General features: G+C 37.3%; 1 protein-coding gene across 1 annotated transcript; it reads left to right on the top strand.

The window, feature by feature from the left end:
* Positions 1-145: 145 nt before the first annotated feature.
* Positions 146-24,759, top strand: LOC104399532 (cullin-4A; the record flags this gene model as incomplete). Its single annotated transcript, XM_010023131.1, has 15 exons — positions 146-235; positions 1,559-1,641; positions 4,799-4,866; positions 7,747-7,865; positions 10,415-10,607; positions 11,999-12,103; positions 12,882-12,992; positions 13,332-13,417; positions 14,406-14,513; positions 15,665-15,782; positions 16,584-16,585; positions 17,182-17,281; positions 22,751-22,923; positions 23,783-23,935; positions 24,664-24,759. Coding segments are annotated over 15 exons (1,605 nt in total), but the record flags the coding sequence as incomplete, so codon positions are not given.
* Positions 24,760-25,141: the final 382 nt, after the last annotated feature.

Genomic DNA, 25,141 nt, shown 5'->3' on the forward strand with positions numbered 1-25,141 from the left:
CTGCTGTAGCTGAACCCAGGACACTCTGAGACTTCTCATAACTGTGCACGTTCTTGACAATTTACTTGCCCTCTATGCCTGACAGCCCAAATATGCTATCCTTATTGGCAGCTTAATGTAAGTAACTAATTTAATTTCTTAACAGGTTTATAAGGAATCATTTGAACAGAGGTTCCTGGAAGAGACAAATTGTTTATATGCTGCAGAAGGCCAAAGATTAATGCAGGAAAGAGAGGTAGGTGCATGCTGTAGAATACTGCTGTTATGTTAGTTTTATCTGCTGTGGAATTACATGAGAACTTCTGGTAGTGTCATGATGTATTAATGAAGTTTACTGATACATGTTCGTGTGTTTTGATGTGCAGTATTGTATCAAAGGGAAGAGCAGACTCCAGATTGCCTTGGTGCTTGAAATGTTTAACTAAGGGTGGAGAAACACAGTGATGTTCTTGTGTAGCCAAAGTCACACTACACAAAAGTAATTTCCACATAAAGCTTAAAAGTATGCCATCAATATTAGTTTTCCCCAACTACTGTGAAAGATCTACTGGCATCATTTGACTATGTGGTTATTACCTAAGTAAACTGTTCACTTTGTTACTATTTTGTTGCATTTATCTTTCTGTTTTGTTTCTTTTCCATATTCATTGAATATACTTAATGCATTTTTGGTTTCTGTCCTCTTGAGATAAAATTGTGCTCTGCAGTAGGCAGTCTGCAGATGTGGTTATCTCTGTATGTGTTTCTTGGTGGTCTGAAATACAGAAGGCTACCTTTATTAATTCATCTTTAACACTGAGTAACTACAATAATTTTGAAAATGCCTTTTTACATTGCACTGAGGTGAACCCTTGTGTCTAATCCTGCTCCATCACCTCATTCCCTGGCATTCCACTGGGACTTGAGGTGAAATGCTTTGACATAGGTTTTGAGATCAAAAGTCTTACTGCTTTTGTATGCCTAGTGGAAAGCTGTGGAAAACCACAAAAAGAGTAAGGCCTTAACTTACAGTAAGTAAATTTAAGTACATGTGCTTACATATATGTATATGCATATGTGCATGCATGTTTGTGTGTGCATAGAGGTACATATATGCACATATGCATAATTGTTTTGATAATTTGAAACGTGAGTTTCATACCTCTGTTGTGATACGTGCTAAATGTGTTAACTCTTCATAGGGACACAGATACTCTGCTGGAGAAACTACCATTGAAATAGTGGAATTATATGGCTCACAGCAACTGAAAATCTGCTCCATGATAATTTAAGGGTTAGTTTAGCTCAGAAGGGTTTTGGGAAAAAAATAACTTCCTCTGAAAAATCCTCAGATTTCTGGTTTTCTCTTTCTTTCTGTCAGGTACAATTATAATGCTTTTAATATGAACTAACATTGATTAATAAAAATATAGATCAGGTACTATGTAACAACATTCTGGAATAGTCTTTTCCAGTTAGTATTCTCTATAAATTTGCAGTTTAAAATAATTGTCATGGAGCAAGATTATCTGTCTGTCATATCTTTGTAGCTGAACTTGACGTTCTCTTGCCTCTCTAGGTCCCAGAATATCTTCACCATGTTAATAAGCGTTTGGAAGAAGAAGGAGACAGAGTAATAACGTATTTAGACCACAGCACACAGTGAGTACAGATTTTGTCATTCTTAGTGTAAGTCAAGCATCCTTCATAAAACAGTGTGATTATCCCTGGTCACAGAGAGACAGAGATTATTTCTCCATTATCTTACAAATATTATCTTGTTGACGACACTTGTGATACAACTCGGGCTTTTAAAGACTTTATTTTAATCAAAACTCATTTCTTCAAAATCAAAATATACTTTGAGTAAGAGGAAGAAATTTGTCCAGAAAGATTTATCAGTGTATACTGAAGTTAACCAAACATTATATAAAACCTCAAATTTACATTATCTAAATAGCAGCTGATTTTAGTCATTCATGTCATTCGGTGATAAAAACATTAACCACAAATCCCTTGAGGGAAAGAAAGACATGTTAGGAAAAAAAAAAGGGAAAAGAAAAGGTTAAATTATGGTGTAGGATAGAGAACATGAACATCACTCACGAGCAGTCCGGAATATGAACTTAACAGTAGGTGAGTTTTGGTGCCCCTGCTGCCAATGTATTGTGCAAGGTACCTTTTGTTTCACTCAGGCGTTGAGTACTATTGTGTGTTTTGCTGGGGTAAGAATGTGCATTCGGAAGGTACTGCAGAATCACTGACACATTATATATTCATATGTAAATTGTCCTGCAGTAAGCTTTTCTTTCTTTCTTTTTTTTAAATAAAGAACATGATAATTAATAAAGAACATAACATATTCTTTTAGTTTTTAGTTTTCTGGATGACTGGTATTTCATTGGGTCTCAGAAGGATAACTGAATAAAGATTATCTTTTTAACTTACTAGTTTCATTAGATGTATTTTCTGCATATACTCACGCATACATACTCTGTGTGTCATGGTAGATACCTGAACTTGAATCGTTTTCCTAACATTTTCTGGCAAATTCACTCACATTAAAATATAAGGAACTATTTCTACATATAAAGTTACAGTGTGTATATATATATATCTATTTACTGTTTAAGTTAAAAAATAGGTTGATATATTTTTCAGTCTAGATACACATAAAGTCCTTGCTTTGAATCTTGTCATTAGTTAAAGGCTTAAAACCTTACTTTTAGAAGACTTTGCATTAATACTCTCTCTTTGCATTAAGAAACAGCAGTTCTTAAAATTAGTGCCTTTGAGTTGTCCTCAGGTCATACTGTCTCTCTGGGTGTGCATGAGAAGAGCAGAAAGGATGTTAAATTTAGTTACTGGGCTTGATCTTGAGGTGGAAGTGATACTTCCAGGACAAAACCATCATGGGAAGCACCATTCAAAATACTTCAGATTTGCGCCACGCATGGAGGGCATGGTGCTGCAGCCCGCAGACTGATGTATTCAGCACATCATTACATGCCTTTCTGGACAGCTGATCAGAATAATCGTGTCTCCTGGTTGGTCGGTAGATGATTGAGGTAGATGACTTTGAGGCTGTACAGAAGGTATCTTCAAGCTCATTCATTAGCTAGCAATCAAGATGAATATTCTGTCTGCTTGTTAGGAAATAACACTCTGCCTCTTAGTCTTAAGCAGACAAATTGTCCTTATTTCCCCCATAGGCAGAATAGGTCTTCTGGGGCAAAGGATGGTATTTTATACAACCTTGACTCCTCCTGCTTTTAGAGACAAGTCAGCAGCTGTAGATAGCACTAGATGGAAATCTCAGGGAATGTGGAAGTGACCATAAAAATGGCCATATGTGTTAAGACCAAGAGTCTGTCTAACTGGTATTTCATGTTTGCTTACAACCACTGAAATGGAAAGAATACAGTAAGTGTATGTGACACCCTGATAGTCTCCTAGTATCTGTCTGTTTTCAGCTCAGGTTGTTTTCTGAACCTGATGTGGTTTGTCTGCTTGGATCTCTTTCAAACACTTGCATTGTCTCATTGGGATTCATGTAAGCTTTTCCATCTGTGCCAGCCTTCGGCGAAGTGTTCCACTGGTCTGGTAACCACCACGTGATAAATTGCCTCCTTTTGTTTGAATCTGGCTCCCAGTGCCATCACTAATGACCACAGTTCTTCTACTGGAAGGGAAGGTGATCGGTCAGTTCCTTTCCACCTTTTTCCTGCCTGTCAATGCACTGCATCCCTGCTAAGTCACCTCTTTCCCAGAAAGAAGAGTCCTACACATGCAGTTGTTTCTCTTGCAGCTGCTGCTGCATACTTTGTAACCTGTTCCCTTCTCTGAACCTTTCCAAATTCTAATTTAAACTTTTTGAGATGAAGCAACTAAAATTGTACTGTATGGAAGGTCAGGCTTGTCATTGACAGGCTGTTTTAGGAAAGGTGGTATTTTAGCAAAGGTAGGGACATAAAGTGGATGCTGCTGCGTAAAAGGCTGCCATCAATCACAGTCTAGCACCTTTCTTCTAGAAAATCTAAATTAAGTGTCTGAACACCAGTTCTATAAAACTTGGAAGGAAATGATTGGTCTTTTGTTGTCATATTGCAAGCAGCAGCAGAAGTTTAAACACTGAAATGAATTAACCCTTTGCACTACAGACATTTCTTTCCTCATTTAGGCTAAAAAAGATGTAAATGAAAACTTGCTGTTACTTTTCAGTCCTCTCTAAAGTGAATGTATCAAACAAATATTTCATTAATAGTAAAAAGTGGGGAATATTTAAGGACAAATTTAAAATGTTTTGCAAATGTGAGTCTTGTGGTTCTAGCTCGATTTATGCTTATGTAGCTGCGTAACATAATTAGATGAAAAGTTTGAGTTTTGAACATTGCCAGCATCTATTGTGTTGGTTTGGAATTCAAACCCCTGGAGGTTTTTGTTTTGTTTTGTTATTTGGTTTGTTTGTTTGCTGCTTTGTTTCCAGAAAAAGTCAATTTGACTTTTTTCCAGAAATATTTTTTGTATTGAGTTTTGGTATTTAAGCTTCTCTCTTCTACTGTGCAAGAACTTGCTTTTTAGTATTCAAACCTGAATTTCTTTATTAATTACATACATGGTTTATTGTTTTCTTTCTTGACTTACATCAGATGTGACATTTTTGTCTTAATTTGTAGCCTGTGTTTTAAGTAGAGAGTTGTTGATTTTTTATTTTTTTTTTGGTACTCTAATGTAAGTAAGTTATTCACAATTAGTCTGTGACAGGAGGCAACTCCCTTTTACTCTAATACTTCTGATGTACTTTTCTTGCCTTATTTAGGAAACCACTGATTGCTTGTGTGGAGAAACAGCTACTAGGAGAACACTTAACAGCTATTTTGCAAAAAGGTATTTTTTTTTTTTTTAATTAATGTCATCTCCAATAAGCAACAGATTCTCATGCTCTGAAATAACTATAAACTCCACAGCTGTTATTTAAGGAGTTGTATTAGCCACAGGAAAAACTTCCACAGATACAGAAAGCCAACCCTATGACTGTTAAACCCACTGTCACAAGTAAATTGTATACATGGAAGCAAGTATCTAAAATAATTCCATATTTGTAAAGTTGCTAAACCCCCTAAATCTCTGACTTGCAGCAATGGGCTTTGGTATTAAATCTTTGGAACTGCTTATTTCATAGAATTATATAAACTTCTAAATGAGTGCTGCAGTTACTATTGTAGCTTCTTTTATGTGATAATCACACAGCTCAAGTGCAATAGCTTCACATATTCTTGTGATTGTATTGTTCAAGAATCATGAGTTACTGGAACTGACAACATTCTGAGGCAATGAACTTTCATATGCCTTTGTCTAAATTTTACCTGGCAATTTCAGATAAAAGCTGCAGTCTTCTTAGGAAGTCCTTATTCATGCATTACTGTCTTCAAAGTAGCGTATCTTTGTTCCTCTTAACTTTTAATCTCTCCCTTTTCACTGAATTTCTGGGTTAGGTCAGTATTCCCTGATCTTTTAATACTGTAAATGATCCATTTCTTTCCTTGCAGTAGCTGTATTTTAGGTTTTAGATCTTCTAGCAAATTGTCCTTACATCTTTGCTTCCTTTACTGCTGCAAAAGAGATGTCCCTAGTAATCTGGTACCTTTGAGCTCCATCACATGCATGTTTGTCAATACTTTCAGGTTGTTATGCATACGCCTTTCACTTCTTTCTTTGTCCCCTTTAAAGATAGACCTATGCTCACAGTTTTCTCTGAACTACTCTGGGAATAAGTCATTCATTGTTGTAAATACATTTATATAAATAAGCATGGTCACTCCATCTTTGCTATTCTTAAGATTATCATAAAAAGAAGGTAAGAATAACTAATTTTTTGTTGATATATGTCAATTTTGCTCTTTAATTCAAGTATGGTTTTTAAGTAACTTCTCCTGTGGCATTCGTTCTATCAGTTGGCTTAACCAAAAGTAAGAGGTCTTGTTTAACCTAAACTTTTTCTCAGTTTATAATGTATATGTACCATCCATGTAAATATGGAGAGATGTGTACAATTTTTCTAGTTACTACATTTTAGGACAGTAGTATTATTGGATTAGCTTTTGCATTCTATGTCTGCACTTGGGGAAAAAAAAAAAGCAGCAAGCTAACAGGACTTGCATAACTTTCCGCATTTATTTGATCCAGGGCACATAGTATTTTGATTATAAGATCCTACTATTCTGTGCAAGTAGAAGATGATACTGCCCTTTGTAGGTTTTGTTCATTAGGAGAAGGCATGTGATGTAGTCAGTTTGATACAGGTGGGGAAAAAGCTTACAAATGCAGGGTATGTATAAGAAACATTGTTTTCTTGTATTACTACAACTGCCATTGAATAGATATTAGTGGCTTTTTCATTGTGAGTATAATAAGTTTTTCCATCTTTCCACCAAAGCTGTGGTGGAAGTTGCGTGAAGCCTTGTGTCTGAGGACTTTCCTGGACATCTTTTTCATTTGTCAAATGTGTGATAAAGTATTTTTTTCAGTCATGCACCTCATATGCTAGAGGAAAAAGGAAGGTTAAACTTTATCATCTAGGTTATAATAAAGCAGTTAGTGTATTGATGTCTTTAAATGAACAGGAGGTCATGCTTGGATGTGATGGAATGGGCATTTCTCAATTCCCTCCTCGATACCAAAAGAATACCATGTATTCAAGACTTCCTAATCTGTTGTCTTACATTTAAAGTATATCCATTCTTCTGATATCTCAGAAGTTTAGAAAACACCAAAATACCAGGCAAAAGTTTGCCTGGCATCATTCTTGAACATTCATTGCTTTCTGAACATGTAAGAAAGTTAAAATAGACAGTGAAAGTATTTTTAAGATTAAGAATGTAGCAGAAAATGGGATAATTCAGTAGTGACTGAAAATCCTTTGCACTCTAGTACCATTTAAAAATTGTAATTAATGAAGTATGTTTTGTGAAGTAGTATGGTGTCAGCAGCATTGATGATGTGAATTGTCAACCTGTGTAAAATCAAGCTTTCTGGATTTAAAAAAATGCGATAAATCTTTGATGCAACCCTCCCATACTACTAAAGCCTCTGTCACAAACACCAGGCAAGGTATCTCTGATTACATCAGAACTACAGTCATCATATTCTCAAATGTAACAATGTGTACGCAGTTGTTGCATACTTTACATTTTGCCTTGAGTTTCTCTTCTTCATTTTTTTTTTTAGTGCAAAGCTGAGTCTTATGAAGAGTGCTATCATTAAAGTCAAAAGTTGTTTGGAAGGAATTTGTAATCTCGTGTGAGTGTAGACAATTCATATCACATTCTCAATCTAAAAACATGGTTGACCACACTCCACAGAAAAAATCTTGCAAAGTGTTTGTCTTCAAATTTGGCGCAGTTTACTTAGCTTATTGTTTTCTGACTTTCTTTAGAAGTTCTTGGTAAGACCGTTCCCTTCAAATCAAGCGCTGTTCATAAACATTCTGCAAAAGGCTTACAGTCAACAATTTTCCGTGTTGGGAGAGTACTGCTGTTGAAATAGTTTTATAGTACTGTACCATAAATCATTTCAAACAGTTTAAACAAGGGGACATGTTAACTCTGAACGTATCACTTGCTTTCATTAATTTAGTCTTAAAAAGTTCATATATTTTAAGCACACTGGAGGGTCTTGTCTTTTGATGTATTTCACAGATTCTACAGATAAATTCTAACTGTATTTATGCAACTGTATTCAAATTTGCTCTTAATTATTTTTATTTAGGACTTGATAACCTGCTTGATGAAAACAGAATATCAGATTTGACCCAGACATACCAGCTGTTCAGCCGGGTAAAAGGTGGGCAGCAGATCCTTTTGCAACATTGGAGTGAATACATCAAGGTATTTCAAAGATCTCTTACCCATGCCAAAATTTATGCTGTTATCATGTCTCTTCTATCAAAACCAAGAATAATATGTAGGTTTATGCATTAAAATTCTGTTTTAAGCAAATATGGGGAGCAATGCTAATGCTTCCTCCCCAGTAACAGTCACATGATGAGAAACAGCAACACCTAAGTTTTGGTTTGAAATTTCTACTTGGAAATTGCTTTCCTCATAGGTTTGAAGTTATTCTGGTTTGCTTTGCTTTTGAATAGAGCCAGGTGCACATGTGTATAGAGTATGCTGGACTGTACTGTGTGTTGTGTTTTGCTACAAATACACTCGACTATTTATGTGTCTGCTAAACCAGTGGAACATCAGAATGTAGCTATTCTACTGCAGGTTAGCAGTGCTAATGTAACCAAACTACGGTAATGCTGATGAATGTTTAAGCTATTTGGAGCAGAATACTCCTCTTGAAAATGATCCATCACCAAAGTTATATTTAGATGCTTCACATTTGTTTTGCTAGGCATAATGTGCATATAGTATGCTATCCCAGAGAACTTGCACTCTTGTGCTCTTGCAAGGTGAAGGAATAAAAGCTTCACAGAAGATGCTTCTCTCTCTCTGGAGTTGGTAACTCCTGATGTGATGGTTCTCCCCTGCATCTACTTTGTGTTCATCAACCTTCAGGACTAAGTGCACAAGATCAGTTCATTTCAGAGGTGCCTTTCTGCACACCCATGTCAGGAGTTCAGCTTGGCTCACCAGGGTGCAGCCGATGGGAGTAGGACATAGTCACTCCTCTGTGAACCCAGAGGTGGAGTTTGCCTCGCAGGATGTTGTCCAGTGTCCCCACATTCAGTCCATGGATCCATAGGCAGCTGGGCCAATTGAATAGCTTGTTGTGGCTGAGAAGAAACATCTTTCTTCTTCATTGCTCCCAGATCATGCTCCTGACTTAACCCTTGTGCTGCCTGCCACTCCATAGACTCTTCTGTGACCTGTTTTAACAGTACTTGGGTGAGGTCAGTTTTATGGCAGGTTTAGTGAGCTAGAAGAGGCTCATAGAAAATTCCATGTGCTGGCCCAGGGAAAGAAGCACGAGTTCAGGACACGTAGGAAAATAAGGGAAGGAGAATCAGAACATCTCCTTTCACAGCAGCAAGCTCTTAAATGGGTTTATAATTCCTTGTCTTGCAGAATCGGACATATTATAGCTTTGTTTTTAAGAAGTTTTTTTACAGACTCACAAAGCTAGAAACCATTTTCTATAGTGTCAGTAAATCTTCTTTCAAACATTCTGTATGCCAGGATGCATTAAAGGCTTCAAGAACTTCTATCTTCTGAGCCAGTATAAGAAAAAGCACAGAGCACGTGACAAGTCACTGGGGTGAAGGTCTGTGCTTACTGTAGTCACCTTTTTATGATTTCAGAGGTATCAGTTAGCCTTCTGCTGTTTGCAGAATAGGGGAAATGCCTTGCTATTTATGAACGTAACTGACAGAGACTGTGAGATGTCAAAATGCTGTGTTAATGAAGGGGACATTGTGCTACATGTCAGATATGATTGATGATCGTCAGACCCAAACCATTCTGTGATTCAGTGGTACACATATTGAATCTAAGGACCCTGGGCAGCTTTGTGTTTGGCTTCACTCTGAATGATACTTGAGAAAGATCTCAGTGAAAGATCACAGTGGATAATTTGACATTGAAGAGGACTTTTTGAGGTTTGGGAAGGGTTTCCCCATTTGTCTTTGTTGTTGTGGCTAACATCAGTTGATGAAAATATACCAGTGAAATACTGTTTTGTTGTACTGTGCAGATGTTCCTCTTGCTCACCTAGACAGATGTTTCTGTCTAGGGCACTGATCAGTGTTGCTAAGCAATTGTAAATTGTCCAGTAGGTTAAAATCCTCCCTTACAGGATATTTTGGTTCACTAGACAAATAGTATTGTATCTCCAAGATAATAAATGTAAGAACAAGAAAAGGAAGACAAGTTTGTGGCTGCTTCTTGCAAATGGAAAAGTTCTGTTTTATTGCACATCAGGGTTTCGGTTTTTTTGCTTTTAAGCCCATGCTGAAAGAGAAACCTTGGAGTGATGAGCGGCGGTTGAATTTTTGCCACCTGTTCCATCTGTAGAGCTCTCTAGTGGATTTAAGAAAAATAGCACAATGTTTTCCATTACACTTCATGTTTCTGAGGCAGCTTCCATGTAGTTTTTTACATGGTTCACGTAGTTCTGTACCTAACTGTAAAGTTGCACATCATACAGTCGTGTCTGTGTATTTTATTTATTTATTTTGTTTTAGCTTTTGTCTTAAATGTATATAATCTTTAAATCAAACACTAATGTTTGAAATCCATTAATGTGTGTCTGGGTTTTTATTTTAAATTTCAGTGCATCTCATTTTTTGAAAACTTGAAGTCACATGAGTAGCTCTGTTAAAAAAAATAATGTTCTTTCTAATGATAAATTTTATAAGGGTAAATGTGTCTGTTGGGGGAGATAGGTAGCACTCTAAAGTATTTTATTATCAAAAGTGTTTGTTTTACAGAACTTTGGGACAACAATAGTGGTTAATCCTGAAAAAGACAAGGATATGGTGCAAGAGCTACTAGATTTTAAGGATAAAGTGGACCATATCATAGAAGTGTGCTTTCAGAAAAATGAAAAATTTATAAACTTGATGAAGGAGTCCTTTGAAACATTTATCAACAAGAGACCAAATAAGCCTGCAGAATTGATAGGTACATAAATGTTTTTCTGTAAAATATTTCAAAAAACCTATAGAAAGCATGATAAGATAATGCTGCTGAGTGTGCTGGTGCCATAGCGATGCAATGCGCATTCTGCTTTAGGAGACTCGTTTTTGGGATATAAGGCAAAAGTTAACCTGGGAGCGCTGTGGGTTTGAGAAGCTTGGGTGTGCTCTTAGGTGTGTGCGTGGTGTCCTGACGGAGCATGCCAACTTCTGCTGTCCCTGCGCTCTGCTTCCTGCACTGTGCCTGGTGCTAACCACTGCTGAGAGAGTGTAATGCTGTTGCTACAAGCGAAGTAAATGGTTAGGGGGAAAAGTAGCTGTGGCAATAAAAAACCCAAGGGAACTGGTTTTAACTGTGGTAGTAGTAGTTTATTGGATGGTATAGGACAGGACTAAGTACAGCCCTTCTATCTGCCTTGAAGGCTGAGGTTGGGAGAACAATTTTAAAACAAGGAGTTTAAATAGAAAAAAGAAAAAAATTACCTTGAAGGGACAACTAGTGTTCATTAAGGGGATAAATAATAAAAACATCTTAAAAATACTATTACTGGGTTTATCCCTGATCTAAAGCTGCTCTGTGTTGTCTGCAGCAAAACTGGAGCTGTAGCATTTTACACCAGGAGAGGATCCTGCTCCTTTGTTGGTTGTTTTTCCTCTGTACATTCTTTTGCCTTTATTCAGCTTATTTTGTGGCTTCCTCCTAAAACCAGCTTTATGTAGGACTAATTGCACAACCTAGGGGTACAGGTTGAAGCCATGATACAGGCCTCTGTCATTTGTGCACTGTGGTGTTTCAGCTCCTGCAAAGGTTTCCTTCTAATGCAGAAGTATAAAGATACTAATGTGGCTTAAATAGTTAGCTAAACTCCTGGCTAAACCTTACTTCTGGTGTTTTGAAGCTACTAACATGAAAGCATTGCTTCTGATAAAATTTCGGTATGCTCCTATCAAGGAGCATGAGAGACATGCTGAAGGTCTACAAAAAAATATAGTTGTCTTCGTGTTGTTTGTTTCTGTTTCTCATAAAATACATTCATATGCATTGTACACTTCCAAAACATTGTCTTTCAACAAGTAATGTGCTTGCTCTGACTATAACATAAAATGTGGGAATTTCTGATGCGTTAATTTTACCGGTTATACTGTATTCATTTTTTTTTTTCTTGGACAGTTCCTTTTTGTGATATTTTTCCATTATGGCAGTATAGAGTAGGGCTTATTGCACAGAGGGATGGGAAAAGGAGAAATAGAAAATTTAACACTTAGCCTATGTTTTAACATTTAACATATAGTAATATTTCAAGTGGGAGATGCTTAAGTTGGTTATTTTAGATTTTTTTTTTTTTAAAGCTGTTAAACTCTTTTATTTATTTGTAGCAAAATATGTGGATTCCAAGTTAAGAGCTGGTAATAAAGAAGCAACAGATGAAGAGCTGGAAAGAATCCTTGACAAAATCATGATCATATTTAGATTCATTCATGGTAAGAAATAGTGTTCACTGTTGATGCGATTAAAACTGTTTTCCTTGCTGCTAGCAGAACTGCATTCCTCTGAATGTAAGAGATAGGAGCACCATCGCATTCAGAAGTCCTGGTCTTCATGGGGTACTTCAACCACCCCAATATCTGTTGGAGGGACAACACATGATCTTGCTCTGGTCCAGCTATGGGGCCCCCAACACAACAGGGACGTGGACCTGTTGGAGCAAGTCCAGAGGAGGCCTAAAGATGCTTCAAGGGCTGGAGCATTTCTCCTGAGGAGACAGGCTGAGAGAGCTGGAGATGTTCAGCCTGGAGAAAATAAGGCTCTAGTGGAAGGTGTCCCTGCCCATGGCAGGGGGTTTGGAATTAGATGACCTTCAAGGTCCCTTCCAACCCAAACCATACTACAGTCTGCAGTTCTATGGTTGTGTGATATCTTTGCACTATCAATGGAAAAGGTTGACAGACGCTCTGGTTTAAGGTGTGAAAACTTGTGCATGTCTGTATAACTTCTTTATTTCAAAAGGCCAAAAGGCTATCACAAACCAGTTGAGAAGACTTCTGCCAATGTTTCTTCACTAAGGCTTTTGAAACATTTTAGTACATAGGAACCCTTTTATTTTTTTTTTTATTTTTTTTTCACTGTTGTGTAGTGAATATTGTTCTGCTGATCAACATGTCATGAGAAAGGCTTGTGTCATAAACCTGAAGTGCAAGGATGCAAATAGATTGTCAGATTTCAGTTGTATTTCATTTATTTTTCTCAATTTCCATACAGGGAAAGATGTGTTTGAGGCATTTTATAAGAAAGACTTGGCCAAAAGACTGCTGGTTGGGAAAAGTGCATCAGTAGATGCTGAGAAGTCCATGTTGTCAAAGCTTAAACATGGTAGGCACCTTCATATGAGTTAAATACTTATTACTCTTTGGCATGTAAATTGGAATCCTTATTTTCTTATGATTTAAGAAGTGACAAACCAGATTTTAAGTAATAGCTGAGCATATCACAGCTTTCATTGTGCTCAGCAAGAACTCTTGGGCTGATCTATTAGATATGTAACTGGTTCACTTAATTTATCTATAGAGGAGCAAAATCCTTACAACATGTACCTATTTGTGGGTACTCTGTAACCTGGCAAATCTGGCTCAGCTGTCTCAGGTTAAACTTTCATTGCTTGTTCTGTGCTGCTTTGTAACTGTGGGATCTTTGCTTTAATTCGTGTGACAGAATGTGGTGCTGCTTTTACCAGCAAACTGGAGGGCATGTTCAAGGACATGGAACTGTCAAAAGATGTCATGGTTCAGTTTAAGCAGGTACATTAGTTTCTGTTTGTGTGCTGAATTTTCAGTAGTGATGGGGAAGCACTTAATGGTGTTACACCTTGGATTAAGCTAAAATTAAACAGAACAGCTTTTGAGCGGGTCCTGGTCATAGTAAGAGAGTCCTACTTACAGTTCTATTTATAGAAGAGAATTTATTTATTGTATATTTATTCAGAGAAAACCACCTTCTGCAGTTCTGTTTGACTCCATTTTAAGTAAATCACAGTCTGAATACCACAGTAGTTCAGTTGTCTGACATTCTTTAAAGTCCATGCCCCTTCATTCTGTAAACTGTTGCTGCTCTGGTGATTTCTTTGTGAACGATCCACACCAGAGAAACTCCCTGGAGGTTGCTATGTGCACAGAAACCATGTATGTCTCAGCCTCGAAGTTTCCAATCTGTTGGTGACCAAAGGAATGCTTGGAGGAAATAACTGCATATACTCATCCTGTTGTTGTACTTCTCCCTGAGTACCTGTTTGGGGCCTTATTGAAGACAGGATACTGGGATAGAGATCTGTCCCAGGACACCTGCTCCTGTAATAAAATACTCTAGTGACTCTTCTGTCCCAGACTTTTCGGCCGGGCTTGACTGATGCTATGCTCAAATTATATGAAAATGTTCTGTCTAACAGGTGTGGAATCCTTTTGACCTTACAGTTCTTCCCCTGGCTTCTGATCAAAAGCTTTTTTATTGCTTTATTTGCATGTGGTTAGAGTTCCTTCAACCTTAATACTCTGTAAAGACAGTGGTCTAGGATACTTCTTTTTACTTCCAACCACTTGCTGTGTTTTGAAATTCAGGATGAGGGTAATAAACTGCCATTCAAGCTCCTGGTAGAGCATGTCTGTCCAAGGATGTGGCATGTAGAAACTTTTCATTGTTATACTCATTTTAAATTTCTAATTTAAGTACATATACTTTCTAATTTAGCATGCAGACAGTATACTTGAATGATTTTTGTCTCTTGTATTTTAGTATATGCAGAACCAAAGTGACCCAGGAAACATAGACCTGACAGTAAATATATTAACTATGGGATATTGGCCAACTTACACACCTATGGAAGTCCACTTAAATTCAGAGGTTAGTATTTAAATTCTTCTAAATGCACTTTACAGAGCAGAATCATAATCACTATCATGGAGTAAACTAATGACATTCATTTAATGTATTTCTGCTAGTTATTTAAGGGCTTTATCTCATTTTACAGATGCCAAAATTGCAAAAAATATAATGTAGTGGATAAAATCAATTTTTTCAGATTATTGTTTCACTTAATGTGTTGGGAGTTTTATCTTTTTGATAATAATAATAATAATGTAAAGGTAGTGTTAAAATAAGATTGGTGTCCTACTTAACATTGCAGTCAAGCACTTAGAAATTTAAAACTGGGCAGTAATTTAGTCAATCTTTTAACTACACTGGTTAGGCACTTTGATCTAACCAATAGTTACGTTACTGCACATTATTTTTTTCTGTAAGATCCTTCCTCTGTTCTCTGCAATATGTCACACAAGACCCTGCATTTAAATAGCATTTGCCTGAAAAACAATTGCTTCCAAGTCGAGAGATTTTGCAAAGCTTCTGTCAGTAGTGATTTAAGTTATAATATGGATTTGGAGTCCTGTTTCCTGCAATATGTTGCTTGATGTGGAAGCTTTTGTGTTGTTGCTCCTGTGGCATCTTTTCCTCTGTAGCAGACTACTTTGGAAGGATCCAACCTGAGCAACACACCATGAAAATGGAGGGGTAAAAAAACCCCCTTACTTGGAAGTAAGAGGGTATAAAGTTCTGGAATCAGACTTGAATCTGTATAGGACAAACTGGAGGAAGAACTTGGGCACAGATGGCACTAGTCAGTGTATAGGTGTGAGAGGTATGCTTTTTGTTCCTTGACACTCTTGGTCAGATTTCAAGTCCAGGACAAAGCTTGTATTTATTTTTGAGGTTTAAAACCCTTTACAGGGGGTTATTTTACTTTTCAACAAGCAAATAAATTTAAAAAAACCAAAACAATAAAACACCCACCCAAAAAAAAAAAAAAGGAGAAATAAATATAAATAAGGACCAGTGTACTTGAGAGCAAAATTTTGCACTTTGGATTTAGTTTTTCACAGAAAATCACTCATAGTGAAACACTGTTGAGGAGCATAAAGAGATTACACGTGTGAAATCATCCAGCATCACTGCACTGGTATAATCCTAATAAATGTTTATCTCCGTTTGCTTTACAGATGATAAAGCTTCAAGAGGTCTTTAAAACCTTCTACTTGGGAAAACACAGTGGTCGAAAGCTTCAGTGGCAGACCACTTTGGGGCATGCTGTCCTAAAGGCAGAATTTAAGGAAGTAAGTTTGCTTGTTTAATGCTTAGCCTGTTGGGATAAAATTTAAGTCAGTTATTGGAAATCTAGTCATGTAATGTATTTTTTATAAAGGTAGTAATATTTTTGTGGAGGGACAGTCACAATTCAATATTGGTACTTTTGTATAAAAAGTAGGCTTTTTATAATTAAACTGAAATACTACCTAGCTAACAGGAGACAACAATATGATACTAGTATTCATTTGATACGAATTGTTGCTCATTTGAACAAAGTAAGTTGTAATAAACCAGGATATTCATGAAAGAAAAAGAATGCAGAATCTTTTTATTTTTAATCTCATAGGAACATAGAATGGTTTTGGGTGGAAGGGATCTTAAAGATCATCTAGTTCCAAGCCCCTGCCACGGGCAGGGACACCTTCCACTAGACCCCGTTGCTCCAAGCCCTGTCCAGCCTGGCCTCAAACACTGCCAGCGATGGGGCAGCCACAGCTTCTCTGGGTAATCTGTGCCAGGGCCTCACTACTCTCATAGTGAAGAAAATGGAAATATGGAATTGTTTTGATCATAGAAATACTGGTGGCACTTTCAGTATGCTTCACTTATACAAAAAGAGACTGAAGGGTATTAGTCATGTAATGACTGTGGTTAAAATTTAAATGCTTGTTGAATTATTGAAGTCTTAAATAACAACATTGTTTCTTACTGTGGTTTTGTTTTGTCTCACAGAGTATCTTGCCTTACTGATAATGCAGCTTAATTGAGCCACAGCAAAGACAAAAAACCCCTTAAATTCTTCAGCTAACTCATTGTGACTGTGAAGCTCAGAGGTTTAGGTGTTATGCAACAGTAGGATGGATAGGTTTGTAGCTGTTGATTGACAGAGGTGTTTACAGCTGCCTGAAGAGTTTGACCTATTTCCTTTGCCTGTTTGTACAAATATTGTGCTACTAACAATGCAATCATTCTGTATCATAGTAAAAAAAAACCTATTTTTTTCTTTCGTATTTGATCCAACACCAAGATTTCTTTTGTATTAGTTTGCTCATCTCCATAAAATGAAACCTAGTTGAAGTATGAAGAGATTCATTATTGATGGCAGCAAAGCCAGAATTTTATGTATTGTAATTAAAATGAAGAAAATTATGTGAAGTAAATACAAGGCCATTCTAATGAGCTTCTGCTGTGTGCTGTATTGCTAATGTTAGAGGAGCAAAAGAACCCAAAGTTTTAAAAATATCCTGTTTCCTCAGTACTGCATTCAGGCAGGTTCTTCTGTGTGCTGGGCATTCTAAAGTGCACATCTCTTCTTCTAAAATTAGAAAAAAGAATGTATAGCTTCTGTAACTTGTCAGATTTGCAGGATACAATAGAAAATGCTCTGAATATTACCTCTAATTATTTGATATTTCTTTTTTCGGGAAAGAAAGAATTTCAAGTATCGCTCTTTCAGACATTAGTGTTGCTTATGTTTAATGAAGGAGATGAATTCGGTTTCGAAGAAGTTAAAATGGCCACTGGTGTAGGTAGGAAGAGTACTTTTGATTCTTAAATTTATTCATCAAGTGGTTGCCAATTATGATTTGGTATGTAAAGGCCTAATTTTAAGAAATTTGCCACGATCATTAGAACAAACTGGATCAATAGTATGTAGACCCCAAAAGAGATGAGGAAAACACACTGCTGCTACTTCCTAATGTAGATAGCTTCACAAAATTAATAGTAAGAGCTGTGTAGCATATGTGCTACTAACAACCTATTAGATTTACAAAATATATCACTGCAATTCTTAAAAGTCAAGTGATGATAAAGACTGTTGACTCTACAGCTTGGTTTAGTTCTATTACAGTTTCAAATACTGTGTTTTGAAAATGATCGGTTGCAGAATGCTGACATTTTGGGGTGATTCAAGAGAGCATTTTCAGTTGAACAGTTCTAAGAACTTGCCCACCTCTTTTCCATTACTGTTGCTGGAGTGCCCCATTTACAAGAGGTCTGATTTGTTAAGGAGAGCAGTGTCCTGTAGGGTATATCGTTTGTAGCTGCTTGAAACCTGAAAGCAGAAAGAACAAAGAAAACTGAGGAAAAGTGTAGTTTTCTTTTAACCATCTGCAGTATCTGCCTTCTGTGTTCTTATGCTCTTGGATGGTTGGTTTGTGGTTTTTTAATTTATTTTATTTTTACACTTTCTTGAAATAGTTACAGCCATTGGCATTAAAAATGGTAATGCTATCATCTCTTTACTCTCTGGAACTTCTGCAGCAACCAGCAGGTCATACCCAGCAGCCCTTCGTATATTGAATCTTAAAATCAACTCAATAGAGCAACAGCTGAAAGAGTATTTGAACCCATGCAAGTACTAAAATACTATAAATATATTTACTAAAATACTGGAGAATGGGGATATCAAGAATCCCTGTGTTTCAGAATGATGCATTGCAGAAGGCAGTACAGCCTGTGTGCTCCAGTTTCTCAGCCTCAGTGCTGAAGTTGCTTAGTCATCCACACCATTAATGCTAAGGGAGCTGAAGAGAACTCATGCCAGTGTGAACGATAAGCATCTGGATAGTCCAGAGAGGCTCATTAGGTCAGAGTACAATGGTTACAGAACAAACATAAGTTCACGCAAGCATGATCCAGATCCTGCTTTCCCATCTTGTCTTGCTGTACCTTGGAGCTTGCATTCTGGCTGCCTGACAACAAGAGATAAAATCTGCTGCATGGAAATCCATTCCATTATGGCACAATAGAAAGGATTTCAATAGGCTGTCTTTAAGGCAGCTGGCTGGAATTGATAGTTGGGAGCTACCTAAATTATGTCATTGCACCATGTCTGTGTTTCTCTCCCCTATGGGGAAATAGTGTAGGAATGCCAGTAGTGAGGACAGTTCAAGATCCACAGGATTCCCATAGGGTCAGGATGGATGACATAAAATCTCTCGTCTTTCCAAGCTCTACGACACAAGGCATTTGGAGCTGCTTTAGAGAGGTCCCATTCCCACTTAGCAGTCCCCCTACTTCTAAAGGAGAGGAAATTCTTATGGCCAGAAATGGTGTCAGAAATAGATCCCACACTGCACTCTTCCTGCCTTCTGCTACTAGGATGATCCTTTTGCTCAGTGGTACCCTGCCAAAATCTGGTATCCTGGCTAATTGGAAAAGAACAGTGATTCAGTTATTAGAAAAAGTAGCTGAATTTATGGTGTGGCTTCTTGGTGAATTGACAACTAAGGGCAGAGGTGTTGACAGCCAGAGTCTGAGAGACCACCCAGCATGAACCAGAGGTCCTGGCTCATGGGTACAAATAACAGCACATGGTAGAAATCCTAGAGGGCAAAACTTGGGCATTAGGGTTGCCATAGAAACTGTTTCTAAATGTTTTAAACACCATGTGTAGGGCTAGACAGGCAGGCAGAACTGCAACACATGCATTAAACAACAATGTATGGAACAGGGTCTAGATTTCTTGGGAAATAGGAAAGCCTTTGAAACAGGGGGAACATGTACAAGAAGAGTTGACTCCATCTAAATTCAAAGGTTGTCAAAAAGAAATTGCTGGCACATTGTAAGGTTTTAGAAAGTCTGTAGGGTTTGTCAGACTTCTCCCTCCTCCATCTAGAAATAACATAGTGGATCTGAGAATTGTTCAGAGAGTGGGACTAAAGATGGAAGACATGGGACAGCTTCTTTAGAAGGAACAGTTGTATGTGCTAGGACTAAACTAAATAGACCAAAAGTTCAAGAGGACAGGTTCAGGGAAGAGCAAAGCACTGAAGGTTTCTCAATGCATAGAAATCACCTCTGAACCCAGGAAGTCTTTGAGCCGTAAGCGATTGGAGAGTTAGCGAGCAGTAGGATGAGGAGAGGAGGAAGAACAGGGAAGCATGAAGCTGTATTAGCTTTTCTCTATGCTCAGCTGCTCATGGCCACTGCTGGAGACAGGGTGCTGGGCTAGACGGACCTTCTGACCCAGGGTGGGTGTCCTTCAGTTCTAAACTAAACACTGAAAGAGATAACTGAACTTCCCTACTCTGAAGAACTGGCCCTAACCACTTCCTTTACTTTGGCGTTCACATGTTCCAGCTTCTTCTTGGAGGTGGTGGAAGTCTTGCGCAATTTTTAGTTTATTAACTTGTGTTTATGTTGAGGCCCTATTATGAGGGATTACCCACTTTGCATATTGGTGTTTACCACAGAAGAGTTCAGAGGGCTGTGTAAACACCATAGGGCAGAATAAAATACTGCAATTTGAAGTCTCAGTAAAGGGTTTAGAACAGACGAGTAAATCGGACAGTAAATTAGACCACCACCAAACGAACAGTATTCACCCCTGAGCTTTACAGGAATCTGTCTAGATTATTCAAGTGACCCTTGGTGCAAGCTTGACAAGAGCAATGCTAAATTTATTTATTTATTTATTTACATTCATGGGGTAATTCTTCAGATTATTGCAGAGTAGCCGGGCTGTACTGGGAGGGATAGAATTGGCAGGCCCATAGATAAATGTATATTAGAGAAGAGCCAGCATAATTTATGTGGTATATGATTTTATTTTCAAATTCATTGAGAGAGTCAGCAAGCATATCCAAAATCATATCTGTGCACTTGGCTTTTTGAAAGTTTTTTTAAGAACTCCTCACAAGCTCTGAAATAGTGGATAGTGAAAGGCAGCTCTTATTTGGGTTCCCCAGGTATTAATCATTATGGCCACTGATGACCTGAAGAAGATGAATACTCATGTGACAGAATTTGATGCTGATTCCTTAGGAAGGTCAAATCTGAAATGTGTAAAAGTTACAAAGGGATCTCGCACTGTAGAACAATTAGGAGATCAAATGGTATTCAGTGTTGATGAATATATCTGAGGCAGGAGCTGGGTGGGGGTAATAACCTTAATCACATCAGAGATTGGCTTTGTTAGGTGTGACTGCTGGGGAGTGAAGCTGTGCTGTCACTGTGTCCCCTGAAAAGACTGACTGAGAGTTCATCAGCAATCAGAACAGCATCTTGGTAACTTCTGGGGAAGTTATTGAGAACAAAGCAGAAAGCACCATTGTGTTGTGTGTGTGTTTGTGTTTGAATACTTCATGAATTTCAGGTTAGCCTGTATCTACAGGTGTATAGTAGAATTAGATAAGGAGAAAAAAGGACAAGAAGAAATACAGCAGGTATAGAACAGTTCCCATGCAGAGGGTGGAGAGTTCATCTCTTAAACTTGGGGCATGATAATATGGAGAGAGGTGAAAAGAAGGAAATACAAGTCTGTTGAATTACGGATGGCTTAGAGGCAGTGAATAGTGAATTCACCAGTTCTCACAGCACAAGAATTCAGGCAACTTTTGGCTTCTCTATCTTACTAGCCAAATCAAAGAACCCATGTTGGGTGGGCAGACATTTTGGTCTGATCCCTGTAAAGTATGATGTGGTTGTTCCCAACTGAAACCAACATAGCTGCATGAGACTAATGGCAGGTCTTAATTCTCAAATGTCAAATCAACCCAGATTGAATCAGCTCCCAATTTCCTGCATGTACATTGATTTTTGAGAACACCATGAAGGTGATGTTAAGTTATATTCTGCTTATTTAATGTGTTCTTGTGGATCTCTCACTGTATAAGCATCATGAATAATGTCTTCATCTGACCACAGTTGGAACTTGTGTTTTCCAGTCACTGTTACAATAAATTGTTGCGAGTCCTTTTAAAGAGATGAGATTGTTGCTGGTACATTAATACAGTTAGAAAATGCATAAACTGACACTCGGAGAAAGAATGGTCACCTGCTCTTTGGTAACTGTGCTTCTTGCATTGTCCAATGAGATGCATTGTCTGAATATACTCTGTGTTTTCACCTGCCTTTCTCCTAGCATTACTAGGAGCTGTAGTTTTTACTTCAGTGATTATAGTATGCCAAAGGGAAGGAATCTGCAACCTGTGACTTAGGGTGCCAAGCAGAAGCAAAGCTCCGGAAGTGTATTTTCTTTTGTTTGGACAAAACCACAACCCGGTGATCTGCATTTGCTGAAGGTGAAACCCCCAGAAAGTGTGAAAGATCATAAATGCCTGTTTAGTTGAAGTAATTCAAAGGGGTTTTTTTAGTAATCATAGAACAGCTGGAACTTTAAAAAAAAGGTCACTCTGTGAAAGTTAGAAGTATTTTAGAAGTAATGATAGTGTTAATCTTCTAGTCAGCTACACTGCACTTCAGCACTAGGTTGCAAAACCTTTCTTTCAATTTTTAGGCTAAAACTGTTCAAGAGATCCAACACATTTGGTGATAATTTTATGTTACGAATAAAAGTATTCTAGAGACTGCAGGGGGTGTTTGAATGCAAAATCTTGATACATGACTTTGCAACATAATTATTACAATATTTTAGACTTCATTTTATCTATTTGTCCAAATGCTTTTAGCTTTAAATTGTAGTAGGTAAAATTTTCCTCGCTCACTTGTTTCTACTATTTCCTGTCATGGGGGAAGTTTGTGATTATAATAGCTGTGAGCTCTGCCTTCTTGAAAAACATCTTCCTATCAATTTAGACTTTTGTTTGTGGTTTTTAAATTATTATTTTACTATATGTTTTCTAGAGCGTGTTAAAAATAATCATGAAATCATAAAATGGGTGGCTTGAGTTTCTCGTCATCAATGGATTTTTTTCTTCTAAAGTCCTGTTACTACCAAACAAGATGAAATAGAACCAGGCTCATGTTAATGTGAAATCTTTTCTGAAACTCCATTTGGTTGGAAAGCTCACTGAGGTGAGCACAAGCCTGTCTTCCTGATGGATACAATTCATGCACGCTCTTAGCACTTGCCTGTCAAAGACGTGAGACCAAACTTGATGGCTGTGAGTTGTTACCTAATTTGAACTTAGCTGGAAGAAGGTATTAAGATAAAACCAGTGACTTTTCAAATGTATTTCTAGATTAATCAGATACAACTCTTCATGTTAATGCTTTGTTCTTCTTTCTCTTAACTCTGAACTTCTTCACAGAGGACAGTGAATTAAGAAGAACCTTGCAGTCTTTAGCTTGTGGAAAAGCACGAGTATTGATTAAAAATCCAAAGGGCAAGGATGTAGAAGATGGAGATAAATTCATCTTTAATGGTGATTTCAAGCACAAATTGTTTAGAATAAAGATCAACCAAATCCAAATGAAAGAAACAGTATGTATTTAATTTTTGCATTCGTTCTGTTTGTTTACCTACATACCCCACTTGGAGCGACAGAATCTCTGCAGTTCCTTTCCTAGTTTTTGCATATGCAGAAAGGCAACAGGCGTTTAATTTTTTGGTGGTCATGATGACTTGCAGAGGCACTAAAGATTTTAAATCTCACTGAAATTGGAAAGAAACCCTTATAGGTTCCTTCCTATGATTGTGAATTTAAATGTCTATATATAAAACTGATAAAATACTGTAGGTATTTCAGTCCATCTTTGAAGTTTCTGTGGTATGGCTGAAGTGTTGGTACTATATTGAACTCATAAAGCAAATGTCATCATCTCACTTCTTTATTTAGTGGGTATGGGAGTTATCGAAGTCAGGGTTGTCCCTCATTTTGCAGTAGATGTTTTTGTTGTACTCGAATCCCAATTCCTGGCACAAGGTGACATGTTTTAATGAACACCGACTTCTTTCCTTTAGCCTTGGTTATTAAAATCTCTAAAAGTCAAATTGGAGCTGCTCAGTTTGATACGAAAAGACTGCTGTATTTGGACTGACAAATCATGTGTTCTGTCAAAAATCTGAAGTGCATTTTTAAGATTTAGTTTAATTTATCAAATAGAATTAAAATAAGATGCATGTTATTATTTTCTTTACATTATCCTTAATATTATCTTTGGTTGCTTTAGCAGTACACTTCAGAATCACAGTCTTAGCATGCAGTAGTGCAGGAGTCTGTCTCAAAAATGAATAAGGATACAGGAGTTTCATTTCATTGTAAAGGTTAACTATAGAAACATAATCAGTTAAAAATAGCAATAAAAGGCGATCTGATTTGTGGCGTTGCATTGTTCTTTAGGTTGAGGAACAGGTCAGCACAACTGAAAGAGTATTTCAAGACAGGCAATACCAGATTGATGCTGCAATTGTACGAATAATGAAGATGAGAAAGACTCTTGGTCATAATCTCCTTGTTTCTGAGTTGTATAATCAACTGAAATTTCCTGTAAAGGTAACTGATTTTGATTTTCAAACCATCCAAGGATTATCTAAGAATATGTATTATATTTTTCCGTTCAGCTTGACCATAAGAGTAAGAATCATAGAATGGTTTGGGTTGGAAAAGACCTTAAGATTATCTAGTTCCAACCCCCCTGCCACAGGCAGGGACACCTTCCACTAGACCAGGTTGCTCAAAGTTCCATTCAACCTGGCCTTGAACAGGGATGGGGCAGCCACAGCTTCTCTGGACACCCTGTGCCAGTGCCTCACCACCCTCACAGTAAGCAACTTCTTCCCTGTATCTGACCTAAATCTCCCCTATTTAAGTTTAAACCCGCTACCCCTTGTCCTATTGCTACAGTCCCTGATGAAGAGTCCTTCTCTGGCGTCCTTGTAGGCCCTCTTCAGATATTGGAAGGCTGCTATTAGGTCTCCACACAGCCTTCTCTTCTCCAGGCTGACTTACTCCAACAGTTCCATGTCATCCTTATGTTGGGGACACCAGAACTGGAATATGAAATATGTCTTAATCAAATCCAAAGATCAAGGTATTAAAAAATTACTGTCTAAACAGAAATAAGCCTGAGTATCAGTCGGAAATTATATTTAGATATTTACTATATACCACTATGTATACTACATACTAGTTACGGAGCTGCTAGCAGTCCTGGTTTTTAAAATGAAATATACTTGCATTTATATTACTAACTGTTACACTAATCTCATCTTTTCTTATAGCCTGGAGACTTGAAAAAGAGGATTGAATCTCTCATTGACAGAGACTATATGGAGAGAGACAAAGACAACCCTAATCAGTACCACTATGTTGCTTAATGGAGAAGAAATCCTTTTATTTAAAAAAATAAAGTAAAATAAAAAAAACCCCACAAAACCTAAAAAATAAATACCAAAATCATGCACATTATATCTTCAGGATACCAAATACTTACGCTGTTCCAGAATTTCCTTTTAGCAGGTTTCAGGTTGATGTATATTATTCAACCAGCTGCATGCACTGCTGAGGAAAAGAATCATAATGACATGTTAATTGGTCATCCTCATCAGGACTACTTAATTTTAAGTGTCATGTTTTTATTTCTTTTAGTTACTCTCTTTTTCTTTTGGGTTCTTCAAAATGTAGTTTTACGATTTTGTTTAACAATGTCATTGAAGTTGGATGGAAAGGTAAAATTACCTGTGTGAGAAATACTTTGTG

This window comes from Nestor notabilis, unplaced genomic scaffold (assembly GCF_000696875.1).
Source record: "Nestor notabilis isolate BGI_N333 unplaced genomic scaffold, ASM69687v1 scaffold7641, whole genome shotgun sequence".
Classification (NCBI taxonomy): domain Eukaryota; kingdom Metazoa; phylum Chordata; class Aves; order Psittaciformes; family Psittacidae; genus Nestor; species Nestor notabilis.